This window comes from Leptonotus elevatus, chromosome 19 (assembly GCF_054856555.1).
Source record: "Leptonotus elevatus isolate MCC_2025b chromosome 19, RoL_Lele_1.0, whole genome shotgun sequence".
Lineage (NCBI taxonomy): Eukaryota > Metazoa > Chordata > Actinopteri > Syngnathiformes > Syngnathidae > Leptonotus > Leptonotus elevatus.
The window spans coordinates 15,114,024-15,133,736 of record NC_141257.1 but is presented as its reverse complement, the minus strand read 5'-3'; the positions used below and the strand labels follow the sequence as shown (position 1 = coordinate 15,133,736).

The window sequence follows — 19,713 nt, the reverse complement described above, 5'->3', positions numbered from 1 at the left end:
AGACCATAGCAAAGATGGGAAAGTTGACAGAGAGGGCCATTGCTTCCAGCACAAGCGGAATTGTTTTACTTGTGCAATTTTGAAAATCATTCAAATCATTTAAAGCCCCAGTGTGTAGTCCTTCGCGCCATTTAGTGGTCAAAGAATAGCATTTATTCAAAGAATAGCATTTTATTATTATTATTATTATTATATCTCTTGTAAGGTGAGATTGCAGTCATGTAATATACAAACCCAATTACAAAAAAGTTGGGACACTATACAAATTGTGAATAAAAACTGAATGCAATTATATGGATATGCCAAATTTCAATGTTTTGTTCAGATTAGAACATAGAGAACAGGTCAAAAGTTTAAACTGAGAAAATGTATAATTTTAAGGGGAAAATATGTTGATTGTAAATTTCATGGTGCCAACAAATCTAAAAAAAAGTTGGGACAGGTAGCAATAAGAAGCTGGAAAAGTCAATTGCACTTACACAATTACACACACAAAAAACAGCTGGAAGACCAGTTCCCACTAATGAGGTCCATTGGCAACTTGATTGGAGTATAAAAAGAGTTTCTCTGAGTGGCAATGTCTCTCAGAAGCAAAGATGGGTAGAGAATCACCAATTCCTCCGATGTTGCGCAGAAAGATAGTGGAGAAATATCAGAAAGGTGTTTACCAGTGAAAATTTGTAATCATCATCTACAGTGCATAACATCGTCCAAAGATTCAGAGAATCTGGAACAATCTCTGTGTGTAAGGGTCAAGGCCGAAAAATCACACTGGATGCCCATGATATTCGGGCCCTTAAACGGCACTGCACCGCAAACAGGAATGCTCACTCTAAGAGAAAGCACAGAAAGGGCTCAGCAATACTTCCAGAAAACATTGTGGGTGAACACAATCCACCGTGCCAGCCGCCGTTGCCAGATGAAACTCTACAGTACAAAGAAGAAGCCATTTCTAAAGCAGACCAAGAAGCGCAGGCGTTTTTCTGGGCCAGGGGTTATTTAAAATGGTGTGGCAAAGTGGAAACCTGTTTTGTGGTCAGACGAATCACGATTCGAAGTTCTTTGTGGAAAACTGGAGCACTATATCATACTGACTAAAGAGGACAAGGAAAACCCAAGTTGTTTTCAGCACTCAGTCTATAAGCCTGCATCTGTGATGGTATAGGGTTGCATGAGTGCGTGTGGCATGGGCAGCTTCCACATCTGGAAAGGCATCGTCAATGCAGAAAGGTATATTCAGATTCGAGAACAACATATGCTGCCATCCAGGCATCATCACTTTCAGAGAAGATCTTGCATTTCTCAACACGATAATGCCAGACCACATGCAGCACCAATTACAACATCATGGCTGCGTAGGAAAAGTGCAGTCCACTTCTTTCACTTCTAGAGCACATTTGGCGCATCATAAAGGGGAAGGTGCAACAAAGAAAGCCCAAGGCAGTTGAACAGTTAGGGAGACGCGTGTTAGACAAGAATGGGACAGCATTCCTATTTCTAAACTTGAGAAACTTGTCTCCTCGATCCCCAGACGTTTGCAGACAGTTGCCTCACAGTGGTGAAAATGGCCTTGTCCCAACTTTTTTTTAGATTTGTTGACACCATGGAATTTAAAATAGTTTTCCCTTAAAATTATAAATGTTCTCAGTTTAAACTTTTGACTTGTTCTCTATGTTCTTTTTTTTAATTTTTTTTATTTTTTTATAAAGAGCTCAGTATTGTTCATTCGGAAATGTCATCATCATTGCTCTTTATTTTTTTTTTATATATATATATTTTTTTATATATATATAAATATATAACTTTTTTTTGTGTGTGTGTGTGTGTGGGTGAGTATGTGTATGTGCGTGCGTGCGTGTGTGCGTGCGTGCGTGCGTGTATTTGTTAGCTCACCAAAAAACCTATTAGAAAAAATCTCATACCGTTCACCTAAACCGAACACCGCCGTCAGGAGACCCGAGGGGACCAAAGAAAACCAAGGAAGGTAAAATCCAGCACCGACCAGACACCACCCACCAGAACTCCTCCCCAACCCAAGAAACATCCAGACCCCGACAAATCCAAAAAACATAAAATCAGGGAGGCCTCAAGAGACCGAAGGAGAGACCGAGAAAAGGAAGGAAGGACAGACGAAGCCGAGTGAGATCCACAGACACCAGCCTCCACCGATTCAATGACCTGAGGTGGAAACAGATTGTGCCTGAGTTTCGGTAGATGCTGGTGTGGTGGATCTGGCATGCATGAAAATCTCCACCAAAGAGGGGAGCCGTCGATCCCCGCCGGAACAGAGCAAGCGCAACACCTCAGGGCCCCCCAGGCCGCGGCAGCGCCAAAGGACGACCCCCGGGCCCCGCCAGGGCCACCGGCCGGAGAGCAAACCCAGGAGCAGGAGCGCCCCCCGCCCCAACACGGCCCGCGCCCCCGACCCAACGCAGCAGGACGGGGCACTGCAGGCCCGCCAGGCACCCCACCGGCCCCCAACCCCCGCACCCCCCACGACCCCCCGCCCCCCATCCACCCCCGCCACCCACCCCAACCCAGCCCCAGCCGCCCCCAGGTCCCCAATCCCCCAGACACCCCCCCACCCCGCAACCCCCACCCCCAGCACCCCCCCCACCCCGCAACCCCCACCACCACCCCCCACAACAAAGCCCCCCCCCCCGACCAACCGGCAGCCCCCCAACCCCCAGCCCCCGGGGACCACCCGCACCCAGGCACCGGCGCCGAAGAGGGGCCGGATAGCGGAGCGGAGAGGGCAGCCGCGCCCACCCCACCCCCCGCCGTGTGGAGGGACGGAACACCGGGGGCAGAAGGGGGAGATGGGGGCACCGGAGGGCGGCCGACACCCCCGAACCCCAGGCCCAGCGAGGGAAGGCCCCGGTCGTCACCCCAGCGTGTTCTCTATGTTCTATTCTGAATAAAATATTACAATTTGGCACTTCCACATAATTGCTGTGTTGTTTTGTTTTTATTCACAATTTGTATAGTGTCCCAACTTTTTTGGAATTGGGTTTGTAATTAGTGATTACTAGACCTACGATTATATATATTTAAAAAATATATATACGTTTATGTGATACAACATTTTATTTTTTTTGCATATTATTGACATTAGCAGTCGGTTTTTAAAAGGAAGGAAATATTAGTTCACCACTCTGTGGCGCCAGGGATCACTGACTGTCGCTTTAAATCTTGTCTCTATCCGCATATTAATTGTGTTTTTAATTATAGTTTTATCATATAACGCACCACAAACGTTCTGAAATAAAATTATCAAGATACAATTGGAGTGTAGACTTTAAACTTTAATTGAAAATAGTTAACCAAAATATGTAAATTAAAGTTTAGGAATTACGATGTTATGCAGACTACTTCTAAAGTGACGTAATCATAAATATACAGCAAACATTTTTTGATGAAAACAGTTTCTGTTCATTGACTGCCTGAAGTCAGGAGCTCTTCATCACTAAATTCTGAGTTTCCTCTTGTGTCACCCTTCAATACAGACCCCTTCGGTTGTTGCTTGTTACCGCAGTACTACTTTCACTTTTGGCTTTAGCAATAGAAAGCACACTCTAATGGTTTCAGCTCAGGCCACTGATTTGTGTATAGTTCTGTTTTTTCTGACTTTTGGCTTTTCCCTCAGTCAAGGTGCCACTGCTTGAATGATTTGTTTGGCATGATTTTTATCTGTGGTGGCTGGTCAGTTGACACCACTCACCTGGTTCACCTGTAACTTAAAAATACAGCCCTTTGTCTTCACTCAACCTCAACGCTCCTGCTGCACTTCCTCCAGAGTAACAAAAAAACTTAATAATTATTTCAAATGTATCATGTCATATAAATATAACGTATTATGAGTAACTTGTCATACTTATTACGCTGTCAAATATGATGGCCCCGATCTGGACCTGTGGTTTTCCTGTGCATCACAACAAATTAGAGCACTGACGTTTCAAGCAGATGATTCAATTACAATAAAGTAGGTTGTCTGAAGATACGTGAAGCCAAAGAGATGCTGCTTCACAAATATTCAGATGGAAACCCCTCACTATAGTGAGAGGTTTCCATATCATGTGGCAAATCCCTGGCAAAAGTTTTTACTTACAGATGAACTCTTTGTTTCCTTTTTGACCGACAATGATAAGAGAAAGTATTTTCTGAAAAAGGAGCACTGAACCTGGTGGCCCTGATCAAAAATGTAAAATATTACAACCAAACATGTTTGGAATTGTCGATTAAACAACACATGAAATTTGAGATAATGTGATGGATTTGGAAAGAAGGGAACACCATCGTTATGCAATCTTGGCTGGAGAAGTTGTGATGACGCAACGCAGGATGAGGCCTTTGTATTTTCTCATGCGTGGGCGAGACTAGTGAAAGATGTGGAGGGGGAAGGTAAAATGAACAGATTTGATCAATGGAATTTTTTCAGACGTAGATGAAACTAGATTTGCATGTCTCATCTGTTAAAGTAGGCCACACTGGGATGTTGCCCATGCATGTTTGGCCCAAACGTCAGTGTTATTGCAACAAAATTGAAAAGGTGTGTAACACACATTTTATATAGGAATGGTTTTGTTATACAGTAGCTGCAGCTGTTGTGAAAACGCTATATAAATAACCATGAGTTGAGTTGTGAAAATGTTTGGTGGTTTCTACTGAATTGTACAGTTCATAAGTCATTTTATTTTTTTATTTATCAGAATCTAAAACAGTGGTTCTTATTGGAGGTAATGAACGCCACCGGTTTATATGTACATTCACTGAACCTTTTTCTATTGTTAAAAAAACTAACAAAAAAAGTGATTTTATTGACTTCTTTTAAGGGTGTCAGACAATTAAAAATTGTTATCATGTAGATATACTGTACTGTAAAAAATGAGTGTGGTATTGATTTGTGTTGAGATAATTTTTTCTGCCACTTGATGGCATAATTGCATTTGTAAGACGGTGACAGCTCAGTGCATTTTTCTTTTTAATATTAAGAGCTATATAATCTTTAACATGAAGTAACTTGTAAAATTCTGCACATTTTAAAAATTGTAAAATACAACTTGACCCCAGTCTCCACAAATATATGCATTACTATTAAATTTATTACTGCTAAATTTTGACGTGGACGTGTTTGCTGCGTTACGACTGGAATTCCCCCAGTACAGGCTTTACAAGTAAAAATTTGTGGCTTTAAAGGAACTTTAAATTAACTCAAAATTAACGCATTCACAAATTTTGACACCCCTAATTTATTTACTTATTTTCAAATTCAACATAGGTCTAGGTTCACTAGTGAACAAAATGAACACGTAGATGAAACAAAGGGGTGATGTGGTTCAGTGTTAGAGTGGTTGTCTCGCAACCTACTGGTTGCAGGTTTGATCCCATGCCATTGTGACCATATTGAAGTATCCTTGAACAAAATACTGAAGCCCCATGCTCCCGATGTTGCGTCCTCAGTAGGTGAATGAGTAGTCGAATGCAAAGCGCTTTGAGAGCCTTGTAAGATGGAAAAGCGCTATATGAAGTACCAGTTACCATTAGCCTGTTCATCGAATATGGCTCTCTTTCCCTTGAATTCAGAAAGCATTGTGTTCTTGTTGTCCCTATCTCTATGCAACTTAAGGAAGTGCTCCTCTAGTTTTGCTTGATAGCCATTTGTCGTGCACTACAATTGCTCAACTTGGCATTGCAAATCATGCAGTTAGGATGCTGACTCCCATCACTCAACTCAACAAACTCTATATTTATAGAGCACTTTAAAACAACTACCGCTATTTTCTAAAGATTACTTACTACCCACGGGCAGCAAATATAAAAAAGACAGTAGAGGCTCCAGAATTGAACACCATACATTCCGTTATACATGTGAAGTGATATTGCACATATTCTTCCAACCACTTTCTTTTTCTTTTCTTTTTTACTTGCTTGCTCGTTAGTAGAAAGGGATTACAATAATAATAATAAAAATCACACAACGTACCATCACAACAGTCACAAAGTCGACTACTGAGCTCACCACAATCAAGCAATGTAGCGTGATCAACTGCAGCCAATCATAGCTTATCATCACGAATCATATGGCAAATTTCATATTTTTTCAAAAATTTATATTGGCCAGTCCATACGTGTTGATGTCATTTTTATTTTTTGGGGCAAATTATTGACCAATCTAAAGAGTTAAAAATGTCTTTCTCTCTTTGATGATGCAATGTTAATGGTTGAACAAAGGTGCCTATTTTGGGGTCTCCTAAAAAGTGACAATTTTGGAGGTACAAATCTTTGGCCCAAGGCCAGCGACAGGAGTTGAGTGTGTGTCTTGACCTCTGCCAAACCCTTGAAACTGACTCACCAAACCCCTGGGGTTTAATCTAACCCAGGTTAAGAACCACTGATCTACACAATCTCTTTAGGATGTACAACTGGCAAGAAATTCAAGTACTATTCGTACACCAATGTCTCATTTTATTAACAAGATTATCCACTCTGATAATGTAGATGCTCAATTAGCTCAGAAGCAGAGAGACTAAACTAGTCACCATCGGATCAGTTTGGGAAAAAAGGTTGGCTCTCCTAGCCTACTACCAATTTTGCCCAAAGATGGCTTCAGTATTACTGTTTTAGGGTTCAATGATGGTCAAACTGCCTCTCACAAGCACCTATGGCCGCAAGTACAGTAATATGATTAATGTGCTACGAGTTAGACAAGAACACATTTTCATTTAAAAGACAAACACACATTCATATAACTAGACTAAGTGCAATTTCTACAGAAATGCTGAAAGCTGAATGATAATAGCTGAATGCTTTTGAAGTAAATTGAAAGATAAATTGTAAAAATTACAAATTATTCATTTTAGTTGAAAGATAAATGAATAAAAAGAACACGTGAACCCGGGAGGCGTGAATTTTTGAAGCAAGTTGAAATTTATATGGAAAAGTGTTATCTTAAAGTACCCTCCATTCATTTAGATGGAAAAGTTTAACCAATGATATGATATCCAAGGGAAAAATGCACCAAAAAATCACTCACTTTAGATCAGAGGTGGGCAATCTCGGTCCTCGATGGCTGGAGTCCAGCAGGTTTTTGGAGGTTTCTCACTTCCAACACAAGCTGATTCCAATCAACAGAATCATTATCAGGCTTATGCAGAGCTTGCTGATGAGCTGATCATATATCAGCTGTATTGGAGAAGGGCAACTTGCAAAACCTGCAGGACTCCGGCCCTCGATGCCCACCTTTGCGCTACAACATATATATATGGCATCCTGTATTTACACAAATTATGCATGCAAAACATACCTCTAAACTGCTCAAGGGGAGGGCCATGACCTTTAACAACACCTTCATCATCCCCACGAGTAAATGAATAAACAAAGGCATTAATTAAACATTCGGCGTCGACATGTCTCCTACTGATTATGCAGTAGGACTATAAATAGTTTTATCGTTAACAAATCAAATCGTAATATGATAATGGGGGCGTATCCTACACTTCAGTTGTCTGTGGTTTAAATTCATACACTTGTTTGCAGCACCACCATGTGGAGCTCTAAGAAAATAACAAATCTATCGCTCTAGGGCAGCAGGCCACCAAGAATCCGGAGAAGGAAAAAAATTACTTTGGTTTATCATCTACCTGTTTATATTTAATAAATAATCTAAGTTAAATAAATATATAACATATTTCCACCAAAACAAACAAACATATAAAACACTATATAATTGGTTCACATATATTCTTTACCAATAGGCCTACTGATGGATTGTTTTAGCATGTTAAAATAGAAGAATGTCAAAGTTGTCCTTTGAATTTTCTTTGTGCCTTTGAATACAAAATTTGGAACAGAAAAGGCGATGTATGTATAGAGTGGGCTGCAGGCATATATCTCTGGGTGTATGCAATATATCGAATTAATTATTTGTTTTGTGTTATTCTGAATATACGTTTGCGCCTTATTCCCCGAGAACAATTTATTTACAGTTTTCTGACCATTAAAGTAACGCTATAGCCTATACTGCACAGTGCTATTGATTTTCTTCACTGATAAAGCATGTCTTCATAATGAGTTCCAATATATTAACTGAACTGTCCAGACTCCAGACAGTCCATCCATCCATTTTCTGAACCCTTCTCAATTATTAGCATCATTTTCTTCTATGCATGTTAAAATATTTGTCTTCAATTAGTCTTTTAAATGAAAGAAAGAAGAAACGTTTGGTTCTTCCTTTATGACGTCTTTACCGTAATGTAGACACAAATCTACAAAATCTTTTAACATCCATCAAAGAAATGAGAGAGAGAGAGAGAGAGAGAGAGAGAGAGAGAGAGAGAGAGAGAGAGAGAGAGAGAGAGAGAGAGAGAGAGAGAGAGAGAGATGCGCTAGCTACTTTTGTTTGCGCTATTTTTGATTTTATTGGAATTACGGTACATGCATCGCTCTGCGACTCAGAACACAATGGAGGTGCCTTGACATTTAAAAATTAAACAGTCTTTCCCGTTGATTTAGACGGCTGTGTCCTGCCTTTGCATTACAGAGAAGACGCGTTTTTTTCCTGATTTATAACAACAAATAAACTTTTGTGCTACTGTTTTTGCTAGCGAAGCATCTGCTAGGTTGCCGGAAGCTTTGTTAGCTAGCTAACAAGGCGGCACCTGCTTGTGCAGTAAGAGCACTGCTGCTTGGATTGGATGCACTGTACTGTAAAACATAATCCAGAGAAAGAAAGGAAACATTATGGAGTTCCCTTTTAATGTTAACCACTTGTTTTCTGAGAGGTTTTCCATTTTGGACAAGAACCTTGTTGAGGGTCGCGTGTCTTCGAAAAGGTAAAGCTACTGTTTCTCTAACCCTCGTATTTGTTAGTGACCATAGTTGCAATGAAAACATACGCTTATCTCTTTCTTGTTTAAACCAAACCACTCATTTAGCGCGTGCTTTTCCATCTGTAGATGAAGCCACTTTGTTTATTGTGTATTTGCATGTCTGGGAATAAGTGTGTTTTGTAGTATAATTATTATGTATTTTTTTTTTTTTGGCATGTCTAATTACAGACGTACATTAACGTACCTTGATATAATTAGCACTGTCTACAGACTTGCTACACTCTTGGGACACTTTGTGTTCCACATTTAGATTTATAAATACTAATATGCGATTATTATTATTATTATTTTTTCATTGGCCAGCCTGAACAACTGTGATGTCATTTTCAGTCGACAGCAAGTGGAAAAATGGCTGAAATAGATGTGGGGTTTTTTTGGTGTGTTTTTTTTAAAGGGTGAATTTTGCTTTTTAACTTACACAAGCGCAATATTATCAGAATGCCATGTTTAGACTAATAAGGACACGTACAACATATTCTAAAGAATGTGTTTTTGGACATCTTAAGGTAGTTTCTTTTGAAATCCTACAGATTTTACCCCAAAATGTTGTCCATTTAAGAACTTAGACATTCCTCTTTTAGTTGCACAATGTATGAAGTAAATTTGTGCTTTCTAGATGAAACTGAACGATAATATTTCAATGATGATGACTCCTGCCTCCACTTATTGATGCATATTTGTCTGTCCTTTGCAGGCCAGATCTACAATCCAATATAGACACTGTTATTGATGAACTGGGGAAAGCCTCTGCAAAGGTGAATCTCATCATCAGGTCAAGAGTCTTGTGGCTATTGAGATAGTAATGTTCCACAAAATATGCTCCTCTCTTCCTAGATGACTCTATTAAATGTGATTGTTCTGAGGCCAACTAGAATTAATTTTGTTTGTTTGCTTGTTTGTTTCGGATTGCCTCAGGATCGAGAATAGAATAGAATATTAGATATACAGTATTAGAATTTTAGAATATTCTCTTACACTAATAGTAGTATTTCTGTCATTTATTTTTCTATTTGCCTTATAAAATTGTCTCCTTTCACCATATTAACAAAAATCTATGATGTGAATTTAAGCTTATGTTAGCTCTCCAAGTTTGAAAAAAACTAAAATCTCATATAGAGCCGGGGGCATGTGTTTGAAAATGTGACTTTTTAAATCCTTACATCCTAATGGTTGGTCACTGGTGTTCCTGCCTACCCATCAAGTGTAACTTTACAAAAGCAAGTAGATTTATGTAAACTAACTATTTTTGAAAATGTATTTTCTGAATGTCATCACTGTATTTGTGTCTAGTTTTTGTGCTCTTTTCTGGAATGCCCTAAAATGGGGCCAAATCCCTGTTTTGTAATAAATTAGTAGTTTGTGGCATATTTATAGTCTAAGCTATTTATTATATAAACAATTATTAACATTTTTAAGAGGCATATCAAATACTCGCATTCGCATTGTGTTTTGCTATGCATGGCAGGGAAAAAGTTGTCGTGTCCATCCATCCATTAACAAATGTAATTATATATGAGTGTTAGATTTTAACGACTACACATCCTGCTCAAGGTCACATGTAAGCATTAAAAAATGCAGTCTCTCCAGCTGCTTGCATAAACAGCTACATTAATTAGTACATCCCAAGTGAAGGTATATTTCCATTATAAGAATGATGTGATTTTTTTTAAGGGCACTTAACAGAATGTTTTCTTCCCCCTTGTAGTTTTACATTATGACCTTAAAATGTGTTATGTGTTCAAATGTTGAATACTGTTGACTTATCATTCTGCAGGAGATTTGTGTCATAAAACCATTTTCAGTCACCTCCATTTATCCATGGTACAAACAATGAGTATGTGCACTCTGTCCACAGGCCCAAAAGCTAACCAAACCTATCACAAGTGCTACCAAGTTGCAGTCTCAGCATCATCAACTCTACTTGATGAAGGATGGAGAAAGCAAAGGGTATATCATATTATGCTAATTTTTCAGCTCTCAACGTCTTTGCAACTCATGTTTTTGACTGTCTCTGGGTTTTCTGTAGTCATGCAGTGTAATATTCCCGGTAAATTGGCCAACTAGAGGTGGAACAGATTACATTTTTATTCTCTATTTATTCTTGCCATAGCAGAGTATTGCCGTGTCAATGGTGTGCATTCATACAGCTTTATAATAAGATGTGTGGCAATGTTGTCCCATCGGCCCAATTCAGAACATTGAGAGAAAAGTTTCACCACACTAGCTCACCCTTTAACCCCTATCTTTCTTCCTGACAGAGGGTGTGGCACAATTGTGGGATTTCTCAAGGTTGGCTACAAGAAGTTATTTCTGCTAGTGAGTCTCTTTATTATTTTGCCATTTCTTCCATCAAATTACAATAACATGAAGATTGACTTTTTTAACTGTCTAACTGCCCCCTGACGTGTTCTATCCCTAGGACCAGCAAGGTTTGCACGTAGAGGCAGAGCCACTATGTGTTTTGGATTTCTTCATATCTGAGAATTTGCAGAGACACGGATACGGATTGGAGCTATTTAACTTCATGTTGCAGGTGATGCAATACTCTGTGGTGGGGAAATCCTTGTCACTTCTAATCTGAGTTTGCATGCAAAGACAAAGTTGGTGATGAAACACCACTATAAAGCACTTTCCCAAACTAGAGTATTTTTATTATACGATTTTTATAAGAAAATTGGGAATTCCTACATACCAGTAAAACTGTGCTATTTTACTAATTTGTCATTTATCACCCACTATCAGTTTTGAAAAGATGTAGTGTCAAGATGAGTCAGTCATTGTAAAATGGCCTAAATTTTGAGTGGAAACTAATTTAGGCACTCTTGTTCAGCTTTTTGACTGTTTGTTTTTTCTCAACGAATGAAGTCGTTTCATAATATATGTCAATGACGTAAGTGGCATTTCTGTTTTTCTTCAAAGGACAAGAATATAGACCCAGTGCTGATGGCATATGACAGGCCTTCTCCAAAATTGTTGTCTTTCCTGGCCAAGCATTACTGCCTGACACAAAGTGTTCCTCAGGTACAGCCAGCATTTTGCTGTGTATATAAATTTGCAACCTCTCACTATTACAAATTCACCTAATCACAAATTATTATTATTTTTAATCTATCATATCGTTCTCCGGTGAAAAACTTTCCTTTTCTTAATGTTTTTGTGTACTTACTGAAATGCCAAAATGATGCCACAAGATGGCGCCTAAGCCCCATCTAATAGAAAAGTAAGATTACTGTATTTTTGTATTTGATTTACAGAAAAGTAGAGATGAGCTATGGTGAGGCAGAGCTAAGTTTAGCCTAGGAATTGTAAGAAGTCACAAGAAAGTTGCTAAATTGATATATGTACATTCACACTTTAAGTGTAATGTCTAGATCATATCCTCAATGTTTTTTTATTAAGGCTAATGTAAAATGAGTTTCAAATTATATTAAACTGTTCGGAGATCATAGTTTGTGATGTATTTACGGTATAAACGTTTAATGTAGCAATTATTTTTAATTTATTTGTTAGTGGTTTGGCATTTACGTCATATAAAAATGAATGAATATAATATCGATTACAACTTATTTTCTATTTTATCTATTTTTTTAAATAAATAAATAAAATCTGTATATCTTATTATTTTATTGTAATTATATAACGTTTTATTTTTAGTCTTGTATACTTTTCTTATCTGTCATTTATTTTACTCTATTCTATTTTATTGTTCAGCATGCTGTTATTTGTTACATTTATTATAGTGTTTATCTATATGATTTTTTTAGTGCTCTTCATTTACTTACTTAGATGCACTTTTTAGTATATGCTTTTATTCAATTTTATTTTAATGTCTTTATGCTTCAGTGTTTCCTTACTCGATGGCGTTTCTTCAGTTTGCTCTGTGCTCAGCCTTGCCTCTGCAGCCATGCGTTATACATTAATGATTTTTTAATTTTATTTTTTACTGCACCTACTCTGTGTGGGGCATCCCAGGGAACCACATTTTACTGGGGGTGGAAGGAAATTGGTTGGGTTTAAAAAAATATATATATATTATTATTATGTTTTTTTAAGTGAAGCACCTTGTGTTGCTCTTAAATTATGAAAGGTGCTATAGAAATAAAGATTTGATCTGATGAATATAAGGCGATACTGGCACGGCTGCTGTGTGCAGGGTTGCATTTGACCAGAGTCCTATTTAATTGTTTGCAAAAGCAATGGTCTGCTGCTGACGAAAGCTTTCTTTATTTTGTTGCAGTAGCCATTGCAACCAATAGGGTAACTATTAGTGGAATATGTGTGTACTACAGCCAACTGTTTTTATTTTACAAAATGATGGAAGGTCTGTCATTCCAAAATCCTGGTTATTTCGACTCATGGGAATAAAATAGATTCTATTCTCTGTACTAACGGCTAGTTTTATTATTTTTGAAGCTATTTTAAGTACTGTGTATTCCTGCTAGATGAATCGGAGAGAACATTTTGTGTGACGTTTTATCTTACCTTGTCTGCCATTTTAGTAATGTTGCCTTCTTTTTGCTCCTAGGTGAATAACTTTGTTGTATTTGATGGCTTCTTCCACAACAAATCAGGTACTTTTTTTTTTTTGTTAATTGACGCATGTTTCAATTTCTTAGAGTAATTTCTTTGTCAGTCTTTTCTGCTAAGCGTTGTTACAAGGTTTCTTTCCATTTTTGGGCGGTCTGACTTCTTAACTGCACTTTCCGAACTGCTGCTCTAACGCTATCAACATATTGTGCTTGGGAGGCAAGTTACACCAATTTTTATGACAAAAAATAGATTTCACATTCACAGTCATTCATGTGTCTTACTTAAACACATCGGAGAATATTCTGCACAAACAGTTGCATGCACTCCTTATAATTCCCTCATCTAGGGTTTAGAAATATGGCATTATCCTTAACTTGAGTCCCACTCCAGAATTTCTTTCTTTCCTGGTGCCGTCATCCTCCTACCAAAACTGCAGGTCACGTGCAAAAAATAAATAAAAATCTAGAATGTAATGCAGCCGTGTGATGTTCTTCTATTAGAAATAGTGTGCACCAGGTTATTTTGTAACTCTTCACAATATTCCAACATTGTAAAGTACATGTGCAATGGTGCTTGATTTATTGGAATTTACAAACCCCAATTCCAAAAAAGTTGGAACATTGTGTAACATGTCAATGAAAACTAAATACAATGATTTGCACCTTCTTTTTTTTTTACCTATATTTTATTGCTTTCACTACAAACACAATATACTTAATGTTCAATCAATGTTGTTATTTTGTGAAGAAAACTTGAGAATTTTTTTTTGCCCTACTTGGAGTTTATCCGGTAAAGTTTATCAAGTCTAAATCAACCTCATGTTTGGTGCATTTGTGTTCACATGATGTTCATATACATATTTTGCATGATACCATTTAAAAGTTAACTTACTTTTGTCATCATAGCATATCCTTTAGTTTTCTATGTATATGTACAAGATGAAAAAAAAGGTTATGAACCCATTAGAGCTAATCTACTTTTATTCCAGTTCCAAAACATTTTTTCCATTAAATTCTCCCAGGCTCGGCTCTGACGGATCAGGGGATGTACGGCTTTTTGTAAGGACTTTTCTATTCTCTTTCTTTTCTCTTACATCCCCAGTGTCTTGACCCATGTCACTTGTTGCTTTTTTCATTGCACTTCTTTTCCCTTCTCCACTCTTTGCCATGTGTGTTAGCTGTTGAAAGCATAACTGCTATTACTTAAGGTAATAATATGCAGTAATATTATATTTTTGACACTGCCCCTGTTCAAATAGTTAGTATTGAGAAAATCTTCAGCCTTTTAGACCAGTGCTAAACTCTGTGGACCACCTAATATACAGTTTAAAGTCAGGTTATTTACTGGCCTTTAGGTTCTTTTTTTATAAGCGCTGTGTGTGACAAGAGTGCGACTTGGATTGCTGATCAACTGTTCTGTTCAACTCCAATGTGTATTATCATTTTTATTTTTTTCAAAATTTTAAATGTGTCTAGGCTAGCCATGCTCTTTGTTGATGACAAACTTTAAAATCTGTTGTAAGGTGGGTTCAACTACTAGATATATATATATATATATATATTTGCCAGGCTAGCTTAGATAAAGTCAAATGTTATCTTGTAATGTAATACTCAAGGTTCTAAATGTGTTCTCTTCCACAGTGGCCCAGTTCAGAACGGTTCTCCTAAAAAAGCCAGACAGCGAGATCAAACCCTATTCTATAATGGAGAGAGAAGGTATACCGCTATTTCCATTACATTACAACAAAATTGTGTTCTCTTGTGAATATTGTCACTGAAGCAACTGTTGTACTGGATTTTGACTGATTTTGCAAGGCCCACAGAATATTGTGTTCTATTGCTATAAAACATGGAACTTACCAAAAGAAAGATTAGAGTCTCTTCTTTCATCAGAAAAAAAGTATATTTATCTGTTTCAGTTTTGCAGCAATTATCATTAGAATATATAGAATATATAAGTGTCATCATTATTCACAAATCCGTTTAAAACAGTGGGGAAAATAGCTTTTTGCAACATGGCCTTTGGCTGATCTCTTATACTCTGCTACCACCTGCTGGCCGTTTTGTAATAACTACCATTGCTTCAAGCATTCTCTTAAATTCAGAGGCTGTATCAAAGCCTTCTGTATGCCCTAGCATACAAACATTAGCAAACGTATAAATACATTTTTGGGACCATGGTCATATTTACAATAGAACGTATTTATACGATTTGGGGAGCAAATTAGTTAATATGCTTTGAATTGGTAATTGTGGTAAAAAGTCTTCAATTTAGGCCTGTGTTTCTTACCCTGGATTTGATTGAACCCCAGGGAGGAGGCCAAAGACATACCCAAGTCAAATGAGTCATGATTGGCCAGCATTAGCTGCAGGTAATCATGCTACATTGCTTGGCGTATCTGTGCGGCAGGGAATTTTGTGCACCCAGTAGTCAACTTTTAGTTGTTGTGATGGTACGTCGTGCAATTTCTTTATTATTATAATCCCTTCTTACTAATAATGTTGAATAAAAAAATAAAGTGGTCGAACGAATATCTGCAATCTGAGTTCACATGTATACCGGAACGTATGGTGTTCCACAGGGTTCAATTCTAGGGCCTCTTCTGTTTTTATTGTATCTACTGCCCCTGCACCTGTCCATCCTAAGAAAACAGTGGTGGTTGGTTTAAAAGTGCTTTAAAAATAGTTGAGCTAAGGAGGGGAGTCAGCGTCCGAACTGCATGATTTGCAATGTCAAGTTGAGCAATTGTAGTCCAGGACAAATGACTGTCTAGCAAAACTGAAGGAGCACTTCCTTAACCTGCATGGAGATGGGAAATACAAAAACACAACACTTTCTGAATTCAAGGTAAAAAGAGACAGATTCAATAAAAAGGCTACTTTCGCTTTTCATTTTATTCACCAGTAAATCATATACCTATGTCTTGAATATGAAAAAAATCAAAGGGTTCGGTGAATGTGCATAGGACATTCAGTACCTCCAAAAAGGTTAAGAACCGCTGCTTTAGGCAAAGCTTATTGATGAGACATTTCTAGAAATCAGTAATTATTTTGGCCCATCATTCATTGGAGATTTGGTTTTCACCAGAAGTAGAGGCCAAGCTAGTAATGTGATTGTTTTGTAGGTTATAATTATAATTTCTTCAACAGCAGTGCATCAGGAGCGGAGGAGTCTTCCCTGGCCGTTTGGCCCTCCCCACTCTCCCCAGCGGTTGGCATCCTCCCAGTACTCCCTCAGTGTGGGATCCTCCCCCACCAGGGCATGCCCTCAGGCCGCCATAATGTCTGCACTCGTGGTACACCGGGAGCAGAGCCCAAACTTTCCTCTTATCGAACGAGCCCGGGAAAGACGCACCAGGTAAACACACAAACTTCTGCCGGAATGGGTTGCTTGTACACAGGTCAGCATTGAAAGTGCTCCTGGCCTCTCAAGTGGAAATGCAACTGTGTGATAATCTAAGACAACCAAAACCAATCTAGGACCATTAAAAAAAAAAAAAAATACAAATTCTCAAATCCATCTGGAAAAAAGGCGATAAAACACTATGGACTAAACCAGTTACTTCATAAATGTAGTAAGCGAAAATGGAATTGAGAGGGGATATACAATATCCATACTAATCCATAAGAGATTAGCCACTGTTTATTTCAGACAGCAGTAGCTTCTTGTTTTCTATCCTGGTTGTCTTTGCCAGTCAAGCTGCACCACATAAGTGAAACTAAAGGGAAGACATGCGTTATGAATAATCAGGCTATTGGCATTCACAGAATTTAAACCCCACTGTACAACTTCAGGTTGATTAAGATTCCTTGAATATATGTTTTGGTTTGGCACACGTTTATCCTTTCAGATGCGTGTGTTTACAGAGTTAAAGTTAAAGTACCACTGATTGTCACACCCACCGAAGTGGGGCGAAATTCGTTCTCTGCATTTGACCCATCCCCTGAGGGAGCAGTGTGCAGCAGCAGGGGCCGCGCTCGGGAATCATTTGGTGATCTAACCCCCCAATTCCAACCCTTAATGCTGAGTGTCAAGCAGGGCGGCAATGGGTCCCATTTTTTATGCTGAACATTGACAAGGAGATGTTATATTGCACAAAGAGCCTCGTCTACGTACACTCAACTTCTGCTTCTTTCTGTCTCTCTTCCTTCATTTTTTTGTGCACTCATTACCCCACCCTATTTTTCTTCCAAACCCCTTTTTAAATTAATTTACTCACTGCCTCATCTTTTCCCAACTGTCATTATTATATGCTTACAATTGAATAGTTCCCTTAATAGATCTCAACTGGGTTTCCATTGACTACCTTCTGACTGGCGCCATTTTGTCATTCTTAAAGGAAAGACCGAGGTGTCCGAGTAGAATAGAATAGCCCCGGTTCTGTGTGGAGAAGGAGCACTTGCAAGGGTTAGAAGAATAACACTGTGATCATGGAAAGCTCACCTTTTTCCTTGTAAAACAAGGTTATCAGGTTAACAGAAAGAAATATGGTTGCTCTGATTTTGCCTTTTTCATTTTTGAATGCATTAAACTTCCTAATCCACAAAACAATGTACAGTGTTTCAATATTTGGTGCTTCAGCAATCAATACTATACACATGACTTACAACCAAACAGTGGTTGCTTGAAAGCTTTTTTGCAGTTTTTATTCTGTGACCATCTCATTTCCTTACATGTTATTTAATTGTGACATCCTATTTGTATGCCCAGCCTTGGTTCTGCTTTATATTTATTATGGTATGTTGTGTTTTTGCTCATCTTGATTTTCTTTTTTGTTGTTTCTCTTTTTACTGCCATTGTCATTTGACTGGCACTTTCATCTACCCACTTAATTCCTTCCCCCTACCTTTTTGCCCTATTTTCTATATTTTTTTTCTTTCACCTCCCATGGTCGCTGTTGCCTTTCTTTCCTAGCCAACAGGGTCAAGTTGCCAGAGATGGTCTGTACAGTCGCTACATGGACACCAAATCTTTGGGAATGCTGGGAAGATCTCTGCAAGGTAAAGTTCACTAAAGACATAAAACACGACTGAAACAATAGTAGACAAATAAAGAATTTTTTTTTTATGTTGTGTGTTGTTGTTGTTTTTAATCCGAATGCCATTAAATTAAATCTGGAAGTCTGCAGATAAAAAGATCATTTTGCTAATTTAATTTCTAATCCATTGTGGCGGTGTTCAGAGCCAAAAAGATTAGAATTGCGTCAATGTCCCAAAATTATTCACTTGACTGGAACAGTGAGACATCTCTGCTACCACCTCATGTACCTGTACGTGTACCTCCTCAGGTCTGAGTTTAGCGGAAGACCACATAATGGGACGTACAGCAGCACAGAGGTTGGCGAGTATGCCAATACTACAAAGCAGGTATTTACACTTTTGTCTCTCGGACAATCAGGAAACACGAGGTTAAAGCATATGGAAAAGTGGGGGGTTATGATTGTATAATTAATACATTCAGAAAAGTCCAAAACAATATTTCCCATAGGAAATAATGTAAGTCCAATTATACCATCTAGATGGCCAAAATGTTAACAAAAAATAAATTGTATTGATAATAAATATAGTTATACATAAAAAAAACAATGCAATAAATATAAAGAGCTTTTTCTTTTTTTTTAACTAGGAAAACCTGAACCTGAAATTTTAGAGGCGCAAGTAGAAGATTTAAGGGCACACACTGTATAATTACTTGTTAAGTAAACATTCATTCCATTCATTTTCTTATTTTAAAAATGGGCTAAAGTGTGGAGCACAAGTTTATCAGAAAAAAATATTGAACAATAAGATTTTTTTTAAAGCAAATTTATTTGCTGTGCTGGCGCAAGTAAATGAGAATTTTAAGGGTAAAACACCACCATTTAGGGTCAGTCTGGAGCAGCGCTAGGAACTTGTAAAAATAGTTCAACAGACAGCAAGGTGTATTACACAATGCAAGCTTTTATTAAAAAATCTGGGAAATAACAAGCTTCCTTGTCTGGTTGGCAACACTTGGACAAATGGGGTAGATGCCACGGGATTCCGACTTCCGGGTTTCGCACATCAGCGTCGTTTCCATCCACTGATGGCCGCGTTCCAACACTCGCACCCCCACCCCTGCGCCCCCCAACCGCCCATTGGTGGGAGCCCTGCAGGGCGTCTCAACTTTCTGAAATGCTGCAGACAACTGAGACAGACACACTACACACTCGCACCCGTCGATGGGAACACGCAACAGAGGGGCACAAAGCCAGAAGCGCAAGAACTGGGACGTGGCCCACACAAACAGGAAACGGAAACAAACCAGGAAGTCTGAA

At 38.3% G+C, this 19,713-nt stretch overlaps 2 protein-coding genes across 4 annotated transcripts in view; one reads left to right on the top strand and one right to left on the bottom strand.

Moving 5' to 3' along the window:
• Positions 1-7,403, bottom strand: part of tnfa (tumor necrosis factor a (TNF superfamily, member 2)) — a 40,001-nt gene extending 32,598 nt beyond the window's left edge. Inside the window, exon 1 of the mRNA XM_086062398.1 lies at positions 7,304-7,403. Coding sequence (XP_085918524.1) covers positions 7,304-7,384 — 81 coding nt within the window. The 5' untranslated portion in view covers positions 7,385-7,403. The remainder of the gene's footprint in view (positions 1-7,303) is intronic.
• Positions 7,404-8,413: 1,010 nt separating this feature from the next.
• Positions 8,414-19,713, top strand: part of atat1 (alpha tubulin acetyltransferase 1) — a 23,267-nt gene continuing 11,967 nt past the window's right edge. For 2 of the 3 annotated variants that reach the window (XM_086062381.1, XM_086062382.1), the window contains exons 1-11: positions 8,414-8,831; positions 9,583-9,643; positions 10,744-10,835; positions 11,147-11,204; positions 11,308-11,421; positions 11,808-11,909; positions 13,414-13,459; positions 15,059-15,133; positions 16,568-16,775; positions 18,333-18,418; positions 18,706-18,784. In XM_086062381.1, the coding sequence (XP_085918507.1) occupies positions 8,740-8,831; positions 9,583-9,643; positions 10,744-10,835; positions 11,147-11,204; positions 11,308-11,421; positions 11,808-11,909; positions 13,414-13,459; positions 15,059-15,133; positions 16,568-16,775; positions 18,333-18,418; positions 18,706-18,784 (1,013 nt within the window). In that variant the 5' untranslated portion in view covers positions 8,414-8,739. Of the gene's footprint in view, positions 8,832-9,582; positions 9,644-10,743; positions 10,836-11,146; positions 11,205-11,307; positions 11,422-11,807; positions 11,910-13,413; positions 13,460-14,439; positions 14,477-15,058; positions 15,134-16,567; positions 16,776-18,332; positions 18,419-18,705; positions 18,785-19,713 lie in introns of all 3 variants that reach the window. The other variant, XM_086062383.1, reaches the window with a different exon arrangement.